The sequence below is a fragment of the Mustela erminea genome, chromosome 10 (genome assembly GCF_009829155.1).
Source record: "Mustela erminea isolate mMusErm1 chromosome 10, mMusErm1.Pri, whole genome shotgun sequence".
Lineage (NCBI taxonomy): Eukaryota > Metazoa > Chordata > Mammalia > Carnivora > Mustelidae > Mustela > Mustela erminea.
Genome location: NC_045623.1, coordinates 76,073,980 through 76,091,882, shown reverse-complemented (window position 1 = coordinate 76,091,882; position 17,903 = coordinate 76,073,980). Strand labels below are relative to the sequence as shown.

The 17,903-nt window shown below is 57.9% G+C and overlaps 1 protein-coding gene across 7 annotated transcripts in view; it reads left to right on the top strand.

Annotated features, from left to right (window-relative positions):
- The first annotated feature begins 481 nt into the window (after positions 1 to 481).
- Positions 482 to 17,903, top strand: part of PTPRF (protein tyrosine phosphatase receptor type F) — an 86,462-nt gene continuing 69,040 nt past the window's right edge. For 5 of the 7 annotated variants that reach the window (XM_032303629.1, XM_032303628.1, XM_032303627.1 and 2 more), the window contains exons 1-3: positions 483 to 640; positions 7,993 to 8,069; positions 14,932 to 15,067. In XM_032303629.1, the coding sequence (XP_032159520.1) occupies positions 14,977 to 15,067 (91 nt within the window). In that variant the 5' untranslated portion in view covers positions 483 to 640; positions 7,993 to 8,069; positions 14,932 to 14,976. Of the gene's footprint in view, positions 641 to 7,992; positions 8,070 to 14,931; positions 15,068 to 17,903 lie in introns of all 7 variants that reach the window. The other 2 variants (XM_032303624.1, XM_032303630.1) reach the window with 2 other exon arrangements.

Below are 17,903 nucleotides of genomic sequence, written 5' to 3'. Positions count from 1 at the left end.
TTAAGACTCAGAACTGGTATTTGGGGTCAATATGGGGTGCAAATTAAAATGACTACTTGTGCCACTGCGGGGGCAGATTTAGGAGTTTGGACTCCATATTGTGTTTGGAGATCCGTCTGGGCTCACTATCAGGTGCAAATTTATAGACGGAGGAAATGTGGTCCTAGAGTAGTTATGAGGTTCGTATTATGAGTGGGAACCACTAATAGGATCTGGACTTCTTGTGGGGGTTTGGATCTGTCCATGCTCGTTACTGGGGTTCTGGTCCAATATTGGAGCTCCAGTCGGTTTAGACTCAGGGCTGGGTTGTGGCCTCGCTGGGCCTACGCGGCTCCTCCGCTCGGCGAGTGAGAGTGCACGAGGGGAGGGGCGGCGCCGGGGACGCGCACGGCAGGGGCAGGGGCGCGGGCGCGGGCGCGAGCGGGGGCGCGCGGCTGGAGCTGGCGCGGGAGCGGCGGGAGCGGTGGCGGCGGCGGCAGAGGCGGCGGCTGCGGCTCCGGCTCGGGCTCCGGCTCCGGCTTGGGTGGCGGTGGCGGGAGTGGGACCCGGCGGCGGCGGCGGCGGCGGCAGAAGAGCAGCGGGAGCAGCGGCCCCAGCGGCTTGGGGGGGGACATGCGGACCGACGGCCCCTGGATAGGCGGTGAGTGACCCCCGGGCCCCCCTCCAGTCCCCTCCGCGTCGGTTCCTTCCCGGCTCTGGCCGCCCCCTCCCCGCGTCTTCCGAGCCGGGCTAGAGGCGCCGCTTAGGCCGGGCCGCGCCCCCACCTGCCGCGCCCGCAGCCTCGGCTGGGCCCCCCCCACGCCGAGCCTGGCGGCTCCTCCCCGCGCTTACCCCGCGGCAGACGCCCCCCCACCCCGCCACCGCCGCCGGCTGGCTAGCTCCTCGCCGCCCCTCGCCGCCCCCCTTCTCCCAGCCCTCCGCGCCGCACCTGAGCCGCAGCCCGCGCCCCCCAGTGCAAAGTTTCCCTTTGCATTTGTGCTCGGCGTCCTCGGGCCCGCCTCGTCTCCCCCCTGCGGCGCGGCCGCGCTCCGGGGGCGGCCCTCCACCTCCCACCGCCACCCCAGCCCCGGGCGGGTCCAGGCCGCGCCCCCGCCCCCGCCGCACAGGCGCCCCCTCCCAGCCGGCGGGGGAGCCGCAGCCGACGCGCCCCCGTCTCGCTCGCGGCCCCGGCGCACGTGCGGGCCCGGGGTGCGCCGGGCGCGAGTTTGGAGCCCCCCACCCGCCTCGGTCGCCGGCGCGGTTAGGGGAGGGGCCCGGGCGGGCTGTGCCCACCCCCACCCCGGCGCGAAGACCTGAAGGCCCCAGAGCGACCTGTCCCGGGAGGACGTGTCCACTCGGACCCGCTCCGGAAAGTTCACTCAGTCGCCGCCCTGCGTCCCGTCCCGTCCCGTCCCGTCCCGGTGTGCCCCGGTCCTCATCGCTGTGCCCACGTTTCAGGCTCAGCTTCTGCTTTCCTCGGTGTCTCGGCCTCGGTGCCCTTCAGTGTCTCTGTATCTCTGTCTCCCTGTGTCACTGCCTCCCAGACTCACCCCCCGCAGCCCCAGGGTTTCTCCCGCTGTGTGTGGCTCCCTCCCCGCGTCTCTCTGTTCTCCCGTCCCCATCTCTGAGTCTCTCTCTCTCTCTCTCTCTCTCTCGTCTATACTGGCTTTTCGATGTCTCTGTCTCCCACTGACCAGGATCTCTGCCCGCGCGCTCTGCTAGGCCCCCTCCTCATTTCTCTGGAATGCCGCCTCTCTGGTTCTTCCACCCCGGGGTGGGGGAGGGGCTAGCCTTTCTCCCCATTTCCACACCCCCCCCCAAACCGCGCAGTGCAGGGCCCCCCAAGGTGGAGCAGATTGGGAGGTAGGAGCCCGGTACCTGAGCTGTGAACTGGAAGGGAGGGGAGTCTCTGGATTCCCCTGAGGGCGGCCAGGCAGAGCCTGCGAGGCTGGACTGCTGAGTGTTGGTGATGAAGGCTCCACTTTGGTTCCTGAAGAGACAAGGGCAGGGATCCAGAGTGACCTGGTGCGCAATCCGGCCAGAAAATCCAGGAAAGTGCACTGGGTTGGAAGGCCTAGGAAAGGATCCAGGAGGATCTTTCCAGGGGATCCTCAATGGTGAGGGATCCCCTGGGAAGGGATCTGCTGAGAGATCCTTTGGAAGGCATGAGAGATCTGATGGGATCCAGAGGAGGGTTCTGAGAGGAAATCGCAGAAAATTCTATGCTTGGTACCTTATTAACTCTTGCTTCAGGGAGCAAGAAAATCCCTGTTTTTCCACTGATTATATGAATGAGCCTAGGGCTTCAAGAAGGAGCAGGTGTAACTCCCTAAGCACAGCCTCCAACATCCGCAGCCCCAGGCACAGGCCACACAGTCTCTCTCTCTCTCTCTCTCTCTCTCTCTCAAACACACACACACACACACACACACACACACACCCCTTCATTCCCGCACTCAGCTTCCCTCCCCACCCCTTGCCTTCTTGCCCTCACTCTTGCACACTGGGGCCTGCCCAGCCCCTGGAGCGCAGGTATCTCGCATGCCCATGCTCCGCTCTGTGTGCTCGCTTGTGCCCTCACAGCACCCCTTCGCACAGCCCGGGGAAGGGTGTGTGCACGCTCACAGACTAGTCTAGCACACTCCCCTGCACACACTTTCTTGTACATTTTGGCTGGCTCAGTTTCCCTCTTGTGATCTGAAATGTGTCTGCAGGTTTGTTTTTCTCCCCAGTTCTCTTTCCTCTTTCTTTTCTTTAACAAGGAAATCGCTTTCCTATGATTCTTTCCTTCCTCCTTGTCCTTCCTCCTGCAGCTCCTGGCCTCCTCTGTTCTCCCTTGTTCACACTGGGAGCATGGGGTGGTGTCTGGGGCGTTGATTTGGGGGCTGTTGAAGCAGTTGGAGGGGAATGGCTACAGTAAGAGTAGATGGTTTGGGGGCGCCTGGGTGGCTCAGTGGGTTAAGCCGCTGCCTTCGGCTCAGGTCACGATCTCAGGGTCCTGGGATCGAGTCCCGCATCGGGCTCTCTGCTCAGCGGGGAGCCTGCTTCCTCCTCTCTCTCTCTCTGCCTGCCTCTCTGCCTACTTGTGATCTCTCTCTGTCAAATAAATAAATAAAATCTTAAAAAAAAAAAAAAAGAGTAGATGGGCTGGAAAGCTTTTCTGGGGAATTGGGTTGATATGCAGCAAAATGCAGGCCCTGGCAGTTTGTGATCTCTCCACTCTCTCCCATTGGCCCTGACTAGTAGGAGTTCAGTGTGGGGGACCCAGGCCTCTTTGATGGAGACTGTGACACATGTCCTAGCTTCTCCACTTTCCAGCTTGTTCTTCCCTACACCTCAGTTTCACCCCCTGTGAAATGGGACAGCTAATCCGACCCTGACCGGGTCCCCAGGCCATTGTGAGGATCCAAGGGACTGTATGGCAATGCATAATCAGCAATGGCTGGCCCGCCTTGTGTGACTTGACACTGTTGTGTGCTTGGGCCAAGCTTGCAGCTAGGGCCCTGCCCTTGAGAAGCTCATGGTCCCTGGGGGAACAGATTGCATCATGGGAATGCAGAGCAATTCACTAACCTCTTATTGATTGCCGACTGTGTGCCAGACACTGGGCTAGGCACTTTCAGCCAGGCTGCCCTGCTTCCTAGGGGACTAGCTAGGACTGCTAGGACTGCTGTATGGAAGAGGCAGCCCTCCCCAAAGGAACTCCCGAGGTTGAGCTCAGCATCAGCTCATCTGAAGCAGCTGCGGTCCCGAGCTGAAGTCACAAGGTTGGGGAGTTTAAGGGTCAAAGTCAGATGAGTTCCAGAAGAGACTGAGAAGGGGCTATCTGAAGTGGGTTTTGAGGAACAAACAGGAGTTTTCCAGCTGGACAAAGAGCTCTCCAGGCAGAGACTATAGTGTGAGTGAAGACTCAGAGGTCTTGAGGAATTCTAAGGTATAGCAGATCCCAGAGGGCCTTTAATGTCTTGTAAGTAGCTGTAACTTTATTCTGAGAACATGGAAGGGAGACGCCGAAAACGTAAAGCTTGGGCTGGGGCCGTGGAATGTGCTAGGATCATACTGACGTTTCCAGAAGAGGATTCTGTGGCTATGGGAAGTGGATGGACCCAGAATGCCCGGTGAGGAGGGTGCGAGTGAGAAGTGATGGTGGCTTGGATAGGGCAGTAGCATGGAGCCATCAAGAAGGCACATTTATCAGGACAGAACAATCTGTTGGACGTAGAGGTAGAAGAGGGGAAGGAAGATATAGGGGTCCAGGTTCCGGAGAGTGACTGGGTGGGGCCTTTATGCCCTGCAGTGTCACTGAGCTGGGGATGGGGAGGAGAGGTAGATTGGGGGGTGGGGGGAGATAATGAACTTGAGGTCATGGTTGGACACGATGTCTTTGACATGCTTGGGACATTTGAGTTCCTTTGTGGGCAGGGGAGACATCCAGGAGGGGGCTCTGGAATTTGTGAGAGAAACCTGGGCAGAGGAAGGGCAGAAATGTCTCTCAGAGAGTGCTGGGCTTTGCTTGTCAGTGGCTAGGGCAGGCTCTGGTTCCAGACTGCTGAGGCACCCCTCCGCTGACTAGCAGTGTGACCCCGAGCAAGTTGCTTAAGTCTCTGAGTCCGTTTTCTCCTTTGTCAGGTGGCGTATGAGACAGTTCCGAGCCCGGTGGGGTTGTGGTGAGGATTAAGGTTGGGTATGCAAGAGGTGCTTAGAACAGGGCCCGGCCTCTAGCGAACACGATAACTCAATGGTATTAGCAGGCAGTCCTTCTGGTAACCATCAGCGGAGGTGGTACAGACCCACGTTCCTCAGACGCATGGGGTGAGGGCTGGCGAGGGGGTGCCTTTAAATCAATACCGTGTTAAGGTGAGGGCACCCGCTCTCCTAAAGTATTTGCCGTCCTGAAGTGAGGTTCGTGGGTTGGGGGAGCTCAACCAGGAGAGCGTCTGGCCCCCAGCCACCTGCCTTCGTTGTTGTCCGTGGGAGCGTGTGTATTGCTAGGATGTGTTTGTCCTTCTGGTGGGCTGGAGTGAGACTGGAGGCCTCAGTGTGCCCCATCCCCACTTCCCCCCTCCCCGCCCAGGCATTGGGTGTCTGATGAGGTGCGTCTGAGGTCTGGATGCGCAGGTCTCTACGTGTCCCTCACCTCCAGATCTGAGAACAGGGGTGTTTGCTGCTCAGTAATGTTTTGGCTGCTGCTTCTGGGGACCGTCTCCGGTGTAGCCACAGGACCTGCCTGGGCGCTGCTCTGGAGGGGCCACAGCATTTCTGGTCCTGCTGCCAGGCAGGCATCCAGGTGTGACACATGCCCGAGAGCCCTCCTGGGGGCCAGCTGTGGGTGGGTGCCAAGGCCTCTTACCTGATCCTGATCGTTGCCGCCCACCTCCGCACTTCCGAGGCCTTTCTGGGGGCCAACGAGGGATTCCAGACTTGGGTTCGGTACCAGTTAGGCCCTTTCTGAGAAGCTCTCCAGTTGGCCTTCTGGGTGTGTCTGGTGGTCCTGATTGTTCTGGGTTTGTCCCAGGACAAGTGTAGCGTGGTTCTGGGAGCTGCTGCAGGTGAATGTGAAGGGTGATTCTGATTGCCTGTCCAGGCTGTTTTGGGGCCCGTTTGATCCTGGACTGGTGTGGTACCAGGTACTGTTCTGGCTGTTCCAGAATCCTGCCCTTCTATGTGCTTTAAGGTCTTCCCCAATGCAAAGTTTTATCTGTTCTCTGACCCACCCACCTCTGGGCCATTTTGAACATATACCTCTCCCAGGTGTGACTCCTGGTCAGTTTAGGTCCATGCCCCTAGTGCCAACTGGCTTAGGGGACCCTCCCCATTCCCTGCCTCAGACTCTATCCCTCTTCCCCTGGGTCCCTGAGCAATGGAGGAGCCAACAGCCCACATCTGGAAGCATGAGGCCCTGGCGGGTGTCCCCAGACAAACCAGCCTTTGAGTCTAGGACGTAGAAGCTGGTTTGTCTGGCCAGACCTGCCTAGCAGCCTATGTGCTGGGAGCAGCGGCCACAGGGAACGCTGTAGAAACTCAGTGGACCTGGGGAGGGAGGTGCACAGCCCTTCTGAGGGTCAGGGCTATTGGTTCGGGCAGGGGCAGGGGCCAGCGGCGGCCCAAGAGGGGGTGAGCTACAGGGTCAGCCCAGGACGGTGGTGGGTTGGTGAGGCCCGTCGTGGTCCTTTATGATGGCCTTTCCATCAGTGAGGACATTCTCCGTGGTGGCAAAGGCGGTCAGTCTCAAGGGAGGACAGTTCCCAGGTGCGGGAGGCTGGCTGGGTGTTGTTGGCGAGGCCACCCTCTGACCCCCATCCCTGAGTGTCTGTTTTGGGAGAAGGCATGGGGTAATTGCTGTGTTCCAAGTGGGCCCCGTGGCGCCAAGTCACTGAGCGGTGGCGAGGTGGTGACAAGACTGTGTGGGCATGTCCGACCCCCCACCCCCACCTGGGCTGGCGCCCACGCTTCTGGAGGGAAGAGCCAGGCTGTGTGGCTGTGTGTGTGCCAACGGAGGAGGCATCCAGGGGCACACCTTCATTTTAAAAAATTATAGAGAAGCAGAAAGTCAAAAATAAATATTGCTGCTGAAGCTTCTTTGAGGGCTGCGCGTATGCTGGTGTGGTTCTTCCGAGCTGGGGTATTCTCTGTGCGCTCATTCATGTATTCATCCACTCATTCAGCATATCCTGGGGGAGCACCTACTACGTGCCTGTTCTCTGCTGGGGGCTGGGGACACGGAACTGAGCCGGGCACATGCCCAGCTTGTGGTCGTGACTCGGCCACCACTCAGCAATTGTATAAAAAAAAAGAAATTCGCGGGGTGCCTGGGCAGCTCAGTCAGTTAAGCATCTGCCTAACTGGTCATGATCCTGAGGTCCTGGGATCGAAACCCACGTCAGGCTCCCTGCTTGGCGGGGTGCCTGCTTCTCCCTGTCCCTCTGCTGCTGCCCCAGCTGTGTGCTCTCTGTTTTTCTTTCTCTCAAATAAATAAAATCTTTTTTTTTTTTAAGATTTTTATTTATTTGTTTGACAGACAGATCACAAGTAGGCAGAGAGGCAGGCAGAGAGAGAGGAGGAAGCAGGCTCCCCGCTGAGCAGAGAGCCCGATGCAGGGCTCGATCCCAGGACCCTGGGATCATGACCTGAGCTGAAGGCAGAGGCTTTAACCCACTGAGCCACCCAGGTGCCCCAAAATCTTTTTTTTTTTTTTTTTTTAAGATTTTGTTTATTTGACAGACAGACAGAGAGATCACAAGTAGGCAGAGAGGCAGGCAGAGGAGGGAGATGCAGGCTCCCTGCTGAGCAGAGAGCCCGATGCGGGACCAAGTCCCAGGACCCTGAGATCATGACCTGAGCCAAAGGCAGAGACCCAACCCACTGAGCCACCTGGGCGCCCTTAAAATCTTTTTTTGTAAGTTAAAAAAAAAATTGGTGACTTTTGTGGCCACTACTCCTAGGCAAAGTCCAAGCGTGTAGTCTGGGACACCACAGAAGATCTCCCTGAGGAAGTGCCATTGGCTCCGCAATCCAAGGGGTGCTTGGCAGAGGCGTTTGGGCAGCGTGTTTCGGGCACTGACAGGGCTGGAGACTGCACAAAATAGGGCACATTTGAGGATCAGAAGAGGAGGTTCTTGTGGTTGCCTGGCAGGCCAGAGCTGGGGGTGGGGCACAAAGGTGGGAGGGGCCTCTGCTCTGCTGGAAGGGTCCCAGAGGGGTCTAACTGGGGGGGGGGGTTGCTGGGGGGCTAGCTGCAGGATTGATGGGGGCTTAGTCTGCGTGTTGCTTGCAGCATACTTGGGTACCTGGAAGAAAGCCCAGCACATAGTAGATGCTCAGGAGTCTTGAAAAGAGTGAGTGAGCGAGTAGAGACGATGGGCATTTTTACTGAATGGGGAATGTCCTGCATGAATAGTTTCAAAACCTATTTTTTTTTTCCCCACAAACAGATTTTGAATGTCTTTCTGTGTCACTATCTACTCTGCTGTGCTGACATTCTTGGTGTTTTCTCGTGCTTTCCTCTCTCTCCAGGAAGGAGCGGAGACCCTGGTACCCTCCCCTCAGTGCTGGTTGTCCAAGAGTGACTGACGTGAGCAAGCAGAGACCTGGTGAGTGTGCCCCAAAAGGTGGCAGGAGTGGGGTCACAGAGGGGTCCTGTGGCCAGGCTGAGTGGCTGGGACTGTGATGCAGGCTGGCGGGGAGCCGTGGAAGAGTTGCCACTGGGCACATGACACGGTCCGGGGTGCACATGGCTGAGGGATGCTGAAGGACCAGGGAGGTGGTGATGGAGGTGGAGAGAAGGGACGTGAGTGCCATATAGGGACATGGACGAGGTGGGACATGGCGAAGGGCTGAATGTGGCACATGAGCGGGGAGGGGAGGTGTGAAGGGTGATGCCTGGGTTTCTGGCCAGAATGCTTGATGGAGGTGGGTGGGGAGTGATATCCAGCTCGTCAGCTGCTGTAGGTGTGAAATAGGCTTCTGGGTGACGTTCTGGGACTTAACACTGGTATCTGTCTGCTTCTCCATTTGTTCCCGTCAACTGGAGGCTGTGGTAGAGAGAGCAAGGCACTCCCAAGATCCGGGCACTTCCTTCCCTGTCTCTTTCACTTCTCTCACTGCCTTTCTGCGGGAAGCACAGAGCAGGTGGGTTGGGGTTGGAGATAGAGCGTGGTGAGCCTTGGGTGTCCAGCTAAATAAAGACTCTAGACTTTTTCCTGTGGGTGGTATGGAGACATTGAAGGTCCATGCGTGGAGAAGCATCAGTCGTGCATCCGTCTCTCCGCTTGCCCACCCATTTAGTCCTGAAACACTGTCCGTGCATCTGCTAAGGAATCAAGCAGCAGAATGCGCTGGAGGGCCATGACTGCCTTCACGTTCTTATAAGCTGGGGTGAGGGAGCTTGTTTGTGGGCAGGGTGGATGGGAGCAAGCTGAGGGAGGAAGCCCCCTGAAGAGGGCCACGCTCCTGGGGTCTCACTGGCATGTGGTGGTTGGAGAAGAGCAGTAGAGCAGTGCAGATTCTTTTTATTTTTTTCTTTAAAGATTTTATTTATTTGACAGAAGGAGACACAGCAAGAGAGGGAGCACAAGCAGGGGGAGTAGGAAAGGGAGAAACAGGCTTCCCACTGAGCGGGGAGCCCGATGTGGGGCGCGATCCCGGGACCCTGGGATCATGACCTGAGCTGAAGGCAGGCACCTAACCAGCTGAGCCACCCAGGTGCCCCAGGCAGTGCAGATTCTGACTTACTGCCCAGTTGGTTGTGTGGGGAGAGGAAAAAGGAGAATTTGAGGAGGACTGACTGGCTTGGGGGACCAGGTATGTGGTAGTGCCTGTCACTTAGAAGGGGACCAGGGGGTGGGGATGGTTCTGGGGAGGATGAGTTCTGGTTGGGCCATTTTCCCTAAGCTCCGGGAAGGCCCAGCCCTTGGCTGTCTTGTTCAGGGCCCAGCAGGGCCCACTGAATAGTTCTGCACAGTCAGCGGATCAGAGGGGTCATGAGAGATGGGTCTGGCCTAAGCAGAGAAAAGGAATGAGCATGTATTGGGGATCTGCTAGGGGCCAGGTCCTATGCATGACGAAGTGGGCATTGGGATAAGGTGGAGGGTGCAGCAGGAAGGCTGTGTCACAGGTGGGAAAGGCCGGATGGGGAGGCATGTGTCCCTTCACCTGTCCATCCTCAGATGTTGGGTCTGACCTACCTGGGAGCCCCATTCGCAGCAAAAAAGGTGCCTGAGAGCAGAGTTCTCTGTCTTGTAGGGAGGCCACTTGCTGATGGCCTGTGTGAAGGGGTGTGGAGGATGTCCTGTAAGTCCTGGCTTCCAGAGGCAAGGCTGACTTTGAGAGGGAGTGGGACATGCTCTACGATCCTGAGGCCCGGGGACAATGGATAGAAGAGTTAAGCCAGACTGGGATGTCTCTGAGTGGAGGGCCCAAGGTGCTCACTGGCTTCTGGAGTAGGCCCTGGCCTACGTCAGCAAAGGATCTTGCTGTCTATACCAGGGTTTTTCAACCTCAATAGTACCAATATTTTGGACCAGATAATTCTTTGTTGCAGGGGGCTGGCCTATTACTGTAGGGTGTCTGGCAGCATGCCTTGTTTCTGCCTGCTAGTTGCTGGTAGCACTTGCCCCTCACCTCCAGTCTTGGTAGTAAAATATGTCTCCACACATTGCCCGTTAGTCACACGGGGGTTGGGGGCGGCTACAGAATCACCTTGGATTGAGAACCCCCGTTCTGGGGTGCCTGGGTGGTTCAGTCGTTTAGCTCAGGTCATGATCTCAGGGTCCTGGGATCGAGCCCCACATCGGGCTCCTTGCTCAGCGGGGAGCCTGCTTCTCCCTCTCCCTGCCTCCTCCCCTGCTTGTGCTCTCTCTCTCTGTCAATAAATAAATAAAATCTTTAAAAGGAAAAGAATCCCTGGTCAACACCACCTCTTGCTGCCTTCACTAAACTTGGGAGGGTCACTTGGGGGATTCATAGGGATGCGTCATTCGAGCTGAGTTTTGAGGGGTAAGCGCGTGGCTGGGGGCAGGAGAAGGGCGTTCCTCCCGGTAGGGGGATCAGCAGGTGCTGAGGCCTGGAGGTGCTGGGGAGCATTCACCCCAGAGAGGTTCTCCTGCCTGAGGGAGGGTGCCAGAGGGCTGGTGGCTTGGTGGGGCTATAGCTATAGGCAGGTGCCTCTGCTGGACCTCATGCCGCTTGGAGAGGCTCTGGGATGCACTTCCTAAGTTCCCCCTCCATTCCCCAGGGAGCCCAAGAAGCCCAGGGCTATAAGAGGGTAGGGGGCCCCACTGTGGGAGGGTGGGCCGGCTGTTACAAGCTATGCTTACAGACTTTGGCCACCCGGCCAGCTGAGGGAAGCTGCCTACTGCTGCCTGCCGCCTTCCCCAGGGTTGGGGTCGAGGCTGAGGCTGATTTATTCCCGTCATAATCCCGCGGTCGGTTTGGTGAGAGTTGGAAACATGTTGGTTTTCCTTCCCAAGTGTAACAAGGCCTGTTTCCGCCTCCGCGGCCGCTGCTGCAATGCCACGCAGTGAACTGTCCAGGACATGACAAAAGGGCTCGGTTAGCTGCCCGCGGCTTTGAACGTGAGCGGCTCCCAGCTCTCCCTGCCCTCCCTGCCCTCGGGCTTCTCTTACCCAAGCATTGGTCTCTCCTTTCGGGGGCCCTGGGGACCCCTCCTCCTGTTGATGTCCATTTTGGGGCCCCAGCCTCCAGGGAGCCAGGGTCCTGCTCTGGGGGTAGGGAGCCATAGGAACAGGTGGTATTTGGAGACTAATTAATATTTGTGAATAATAACACGTGCCCAAGGGAAACAAATCAATCTGTGTTTGCATATTCATGAAGAGGACTCAGAATGATCCCAGCTGTTCTCCAGCCAGGGATACCCCCCACCACTGCCGTCTCTGGCGTAACATGGTCTCTCAGGGCTGGGGGGACCCATTGAGGCTGACAGGGGTGCTTAGGTCGGGCTGCCTGGAGGTGACATGGCCTCTGTGTTACATACATTTCCAGGACATTCTTATTAGAGTCTTGTGGCTTGGTGTGGTGCCTGCCCCTTCCTTTTTCCTCAGAGCAGTGATTCGCAGGCTCTTTGATTTTGCAAACCAGTACACTTTCCAGAAGTACTTGGGGCTCAGACGCGGGAATGGCAATTTTTTATTTGGCCAGGTAAGGATGTTATAGAAAATACTGCTATCTGCTACCATCCTTATTGCACACCAGAAAGGACATTTTAACACCAAAACACAATTTGAGAATAAAGGACAGTTCTTCCCAAGAAAGGGCATTTGCCAGCCTCACACTGACGTAGCAAAGGAAGGATGTATCCAAACCATTCTGAATGTAGAAAAATTATACCCAACTATATTCCTATAATGTCAGACGGTAGGGGGCTGTTTTCTTGCCCCAGTATGTCAGTTGGTAGGACCAGTGGGCCACAGTGCATTTCAGAGACGAGTCTTCGTTAATGTCAAGAGCTCAGGCCTTGTTCTCGTCCCAGTTGTGAGAAACAGACTCAGCCAGCCATGCTGCGGGGAGTGGACACTTGGCTCTTAACACTGTCGCACTGGATTCAGAGGGTGCTCAGCGACCCCAGCAGGGTTAGCATAAGCCTCACCTCCCTGCTCCTTTCCCACCTTCTCCCCACAGGTGACCTGGAGCACTCTGGGGTGGGGACAGGGCCAAGGTCTAGACGAAGGTGAGGCCCAGGCATCCAGGACTTGGAGGAGGGGGGCCCCGGGACTGGGGGCCGGCTGCATTTCCAGAGTCGGAGGTGGGCAGCAGCTCGCTCTCGCTAGGAACTGGTGACCCGAGAACCCCTGGCTTAGATGGCAGTATGGTTGCTGCAGCAGTCCTCTGAGAATGTGTCTTTGCCCGTGTGTTCCCAGTGTTTCCAGTCTCTGGGTAGCTGTGTCCTTGTGTCCACGGACCTCTGGGAGAAGCTCTTTGGAGAGGGAATGTCTTTGTTTTCAACTTCTCTACCTTCGTCTGTCCTGCTTTGTGTATCTGGATAGTGTGCTAATATCCCCAACTTAGATACACAAGGGCCCTTGGAGTCCCCAAGTCAGTGTCACTTGTCTTTCTCACACTGGGGAGGGGCTTATCAGGGGCCCCAATTCTTTTGACACCCATGGCCAGAATCATATCCTAGACTGCACCACAGGACCTCTGTTCTGGAGTTAGGCCCCCTTGATGGCTGTCCTGGGGACTCCCGCCCCTATAATGTCTGTCAGGTAGCTCCACCCCCAGGATGTCTGCACCTTCTGTCTACTCTCCTCTGATGTCTGGATTGGACAGCCGCACCTCCACAATGTGCCCACCCAAGAGTTTAGGGATCTGATTCCCATAGCCAGACAGGGATACGCCGCCATGAGACGCGTGCTGGGGCGTTCCATGCCCTGTTTGCTGGGCTGTGCGCTTGTGCCTCCATGATCTCCCTTCTTTGTACCTTTGTCACCTTTAGTTCATACAGGGAGATCTGCCCCCATGTTGTGAGTTCCTGTGGCTTCCACCCCCATGGGGTCTGCCCCAGGGAGGGGGCTCCAGGCCTCTCTGTGAATATGCTATCGTTGCACACTGTGATACTGGGACTAGCCCCCTCTGCCCCGTCTTTGGTGCAACAACCCACCCCTGAGCTGTAAACCCATGGTGTCTGTACCAGGGACGACAGGATGACATGTCAGGGGGCCGCAGCCTGGCCAGTTCGCTGCTGGATATCTGCCTTAGAACTTGAATTCTATTCTTGGTGCCATGGCTTCACCCCAGCACTGTGGCATCCAAGCTCAGTGGGACCTCTGTCCCAGACCAGCTGTACCGGGCATCATAGTGGGGACCCCCTCTCTCCTGGTCTCCGCCACCAGAACTTTGCGATCCCTGAGGGGAACCCTAGGCATGGTGTAAATGGGACTGGATGCCCACTGTGCCCCTTCAGCTCTTTTGCCTTTGCTTCTTAGTTGCTGTCTAAGGCTAGTAGCCAGCTCTTGGGACAAAGGACATCTCCCGCACTTTGCCCTCTGTGCTCAGCCCCCACCCCACTTCCCAGCCCTGCCTGTTTTGTCTTAGCACCTCTGCTTACCTACCGCCCTCCAGTCTTCTGACCTCTGACTGTCCCCATTGAGAAAAGAGTTCGAGTTCCAGGCAGGAGCAGAGCCGTCTTCGAGCCCGGCCCCGGCACTTCCTTGTGAATCCTCCTACCACTGTGGGCCAGCTGGGAACTGAGTCTAACTTAGACTCTCCCCCCAGAGTCCCTGGGACCACTGCGGGGTGCCCGGGGGTGTTCGTCATCACCCCGGCCCCTCTGCATCCTGCTGTGCTTCCAGAGCATTATCAGGGGGCTTCTCGTGTGCCAGCCGCCTGCTCAGAGTGAAGTGTGAGCAGTGCTGGTGGGAGCTGTTGTGGATTCCCTGAAGCCCCCTGCGGGGGCATCATCAGGGCTGTGGAGTGACAGCGGTGCCGTCGGTGTAGTCGGTGTGCTGTGGCCGTGCTGAGGCTTCACACAGGTGCCTGGCACACTGGGAGGGCACACCTGCCGGAGGAACCCTAGGAGCAAAGGCCTGGGAGGCGTTCCACCAGTCCCAGACACAGCCTTCCCTGTGCACAGGTGCCTGGCTCAGGCTGGCAGGTGGTTCTGAGCAAGCAGCTCCCAGAAGCTGGATCCGCGCTGGGCCACTAGGGCAGGGGCAGAGGAGGTGCGGGTGGAATCTGAGGGTCCACCACCCCTATCCCCGGCCACACCAGGGCCTCCCTGGGGTTTCCTCTTGGAGTGGGAAGATGCCATGGGAATTGGGTAGGACGAGGGTGGCCAGGCAGGGCAGCTACGACTTGTCAGGAGCATGTCCTGGCGAGCCTGGACGGGCTGTGGCTTTGGCTTCAAGCCTCTGATACCTGGATTCTGTCTGCTGCTAACAAGTCTGTGCTCTGGGGCCTGTCCTCAGCATGCGGGGTCTGGCCCACTCCTCCCTCCCTGCGGGGGCGAGAAGAGACAATGGGTCCCCCTGGCTGGATGGGTCTGCTACCTTCTCACTGCTCCCTGTCTCTGTCTTACTTTGTTTGGTCTGTATGTCTCTGTGTCTTCTGACCCTGTTTCGCCATTCGGGTCTCCTAATGGAGGCAGGTTGGAAACTCAGTCTGGGACAGAACAGCCCTGCCCATCCTCTGGTCTCAGTGGCCCCCTGCCCTCCTACTCAGGTTTAGAGAATGACCTGAAGGCCTCTTGTGCTGTCTCCCTATGGTGTGACTGTTGGGTTGTCCTTAGGGTCACTGAGGTGGGGGGATCCATGAGGAGCCTGGGTGGTCATCGCACAATCCAAGGTTGAGCAGGGGGCTGTGTCGTGGAACCAGGCTCTGGATGGTCGGTGAGGATGAGCGGGGTCTGGGTGGTGAGTGGGGGCTAGGAGGTGGCACAGGTGGGCGGTAGGGGCCTCGCTGGATACTGGCTAACTGGCTGTGCCCTTCTCTCCATCACAGGTTGATTGTTCTGGGCTGTGGCCGGCCCTGGTGCTGGGGCCCTGGATGGCCCCTGAGCCAGCTCCAGGGAAGACGATGGTGCCCCTTGTGCCTGCGCTTGTGATGCTTGGTTTGGTGGCAGGTGCCCATGGTGACAGTAAGTCTGACCGGTCAAGCTGTGCGTTCCTCCTAGCAGGATCCTAGGGTTGGGGATAAGGGGCAGCTAGGGCAGCTACTATAGGAAGCAGGATCCTTAGACACCCCCCTAGACCCCCTGCTGTTAGAGAACCTCCCCCAAGAAGTACTTCAGCACTGTGCTTCCTAGTAACGGCCTGTGGAATGCCTGCATGTACCTTAAGGCACTCTAGGGTGGGGCATGGCTAAGTGTGACCCCATTTTATGGAACGGGGGTGAGACATGTCCAGGATTCATGTGGTCATCGGGTGACGTGCTTAGGCGTGTACTGTGTCTGCCACTGCAGATCTGTCCAGAAGATGCAGTGTGAGCTGTGTCAGAGTTGAGTGGGAATGGGAGGGGTGGCACACAAGCGATGTGCACAGGTGTGTGAATGGGACACTGGTGGAGTCCACAGGTCCAGGGAGCGATCAGAAGCCAGAGGCCCCATAGCCCTTTCCCTGGGCTGGACCCTGGGGTTCAGATGTGGGGACACTGAGCCCCTCCTTCCCCTTCCCACTGCCTTCTAGGCCAAGGGGCAGGAGCCCTCTTCCCCTAGCCTCTCGGCCTAGGGAATGTGGGGAAGATTGCACCTGGTCAGTAGGAAGCTGGGCTGTGTGTGTGTGTGTATGTGTGGAAGTGAGATTGTCCCCTGCCCAAATCCAACTCCGAACTTTCATCCCTTTCCTGCTGCCCTTCCCCCTGCCTGGCACTATGAGACTGGCCGCAGCCCGCCCCGTCACCATGGTTACCACTGCTTGGTTACTGGTGGGAGGCGGAGCACAGGGCAGATTTAGCCAATCTGCACGCGGACTGGGAGGGGTGAGGTCGGAGCCAAGGTCCCTGGGGAAAGGGGCTGTTCCCAGCCTGTCCGGAGCCCAGAGGTGGCCAAGGGCCAACCTGGGGGTCAGCGGGCCATAGGGCTTCCCTCACCCCCCCAACTCCCAAGTATCTGGGCGCAGATCTCTCTCCTTGCCCCACCCAGGAGGTCTTTTCTTCTAAGGGCTCATTAATTATTCAGGACCAGATCCTGGAGAGGGGTGGGACCAGGGCACCCCGCCCTTTGTCCTCTGAGGCTGGGCCCTGGTGGGGCTAGTAGGGCTGGGGAAGGGGAGCCTGTTCCCCCTGAGGGTTGGGGGAGGGGGCAGTGAAGGTCAGTGGGAGTTGTGAGGTGCAGCCCCACGTCTGGGAGGGGGTGATCTCCAGGCCTGGCTGGGGCTGCTGGAGAGAGCTTGCGCCCACATGGGCAGGCTGGGGTGGAAGTCACTGGGTGTGGCTCTGACGTTGGCAGGGTGGCAAAGGCTTGTCAACACTCAGGTGTGGACAGTCGTTCTTGGACACTGAAGTACTGTCCTTGCTCCCCGACGTCACCCTGGACAGTCTCGTGGCCTTTGGACAGGAGGTCGAGGGCCAAGGGAGGAGCACCCAGCTGGCCTTGCAGACAGCACACCCTGGGAGACTAACTGCTTTCCCTTCTTCCTGCAGACCGAACGTGCCCTGACGCGTCCCCTCATCCCCCCAGACCTGTTCCTCTTTCTGTGTTCACTCTTCTGGTGAAGGCATCACCACCCGCCCCACCTCACCCCCCCAACCAAGTCAGAACCCCAGGGCCGCCTCCCTGTCTCATCCCCTATGTCCAATCCATCACCAGCTTCTGTTTCTCACTTCTAAATATCTTCCCCTCCACTGCCTTCACCCAAGCCACCCTCAGCTCTTGTTTGGGTTTTTACACAAAGTTGCCTCCCCATGGCTTCCCTGCCTCAGTTCCCCCCATAAGCCATTCTTCTTTCCAGAGTAAGAGTCTGGTTGAAAACGAAAGCCTATGTTGCCCCTCAGTTTAAAATCCCTCACTCGGGGCGCCTGGGTGGCTCAGTGGGTTAAGCCTCTGCCTTCGGCTCAGGTCATGATCTCAGGGTCCTGGGATTGAGCCGCGCATCGGGCTCTCTGCTCAGCAGGGAGCCTGCTTCCCCCTGTCTCTGCCTGCCTCTGCCTACCTGTGATCTCTCTCTCTGTGTCAAATAAATAAATAAAATCTTTAAAAAAAAAAAAAAAATCCCTCACTCTCCTCCCCTGTTGCCTCCAGGATCAAGCTTAGGGGTCTCAGTGCTTCTCAAGGCTCTGCATTTTCCAGCTTCTTCCAGCCTCATCCTTCACCCTGCGCCCCACCCCGCGCCCTGCCATGCTGACTTCTCTGTTGTCCATGCACTCCCCAGGCCCCTGTTCCTCCTGATGCCTCTGCTCGGAATACTCTTCCCTGACCAGTTCCTGTACCCTTCCTCCAGCAGTCTGGAGGTTGGGTCATGGGCCACTTGGGGGGCAGAGTGGAACAATATTTGGAGCAGAGTCCCAGAACCTCCATGCTGGTCCCCTGAGAACCCAAAGCCCAGGGTCTGGAAGGTAGGAACCAGCTGGAGATGCTGAAGTAGGGTGAGTGGGGCTCTGTTCCCAGGCAGAGAGCCACGGGAGAGCGGCCTGGGCTGGGAGCCGTGGGGACCTGGCCCCTGTCTTACAGACCACCCTATGCCGTGTATGCTTTTGGAGCTGTACCCTTCCCACCGTGGCCAGGCTTAGGGGCTTGGGAGCCTTCTAGGCAGGGGTGACTGGGCAAACGTGGACGGAGCTGCCGCAAAAGGTAGGGCAGGCGCCCCCAGAGAATTGACGACCGGAGCAGTGAAGCGCGGAGCGGACAAATGTGTTTCTATAGGCCTCTTAACGAGACAAATGAATGGGAGCCCTGGCCTCTGAAGGGAGCGGAGGGAAGGGGGTGGAGAAGCAGCTGCCAGGAGTTAGCCCAGAGGCCCCAGTGTTGCTGCCGAGTC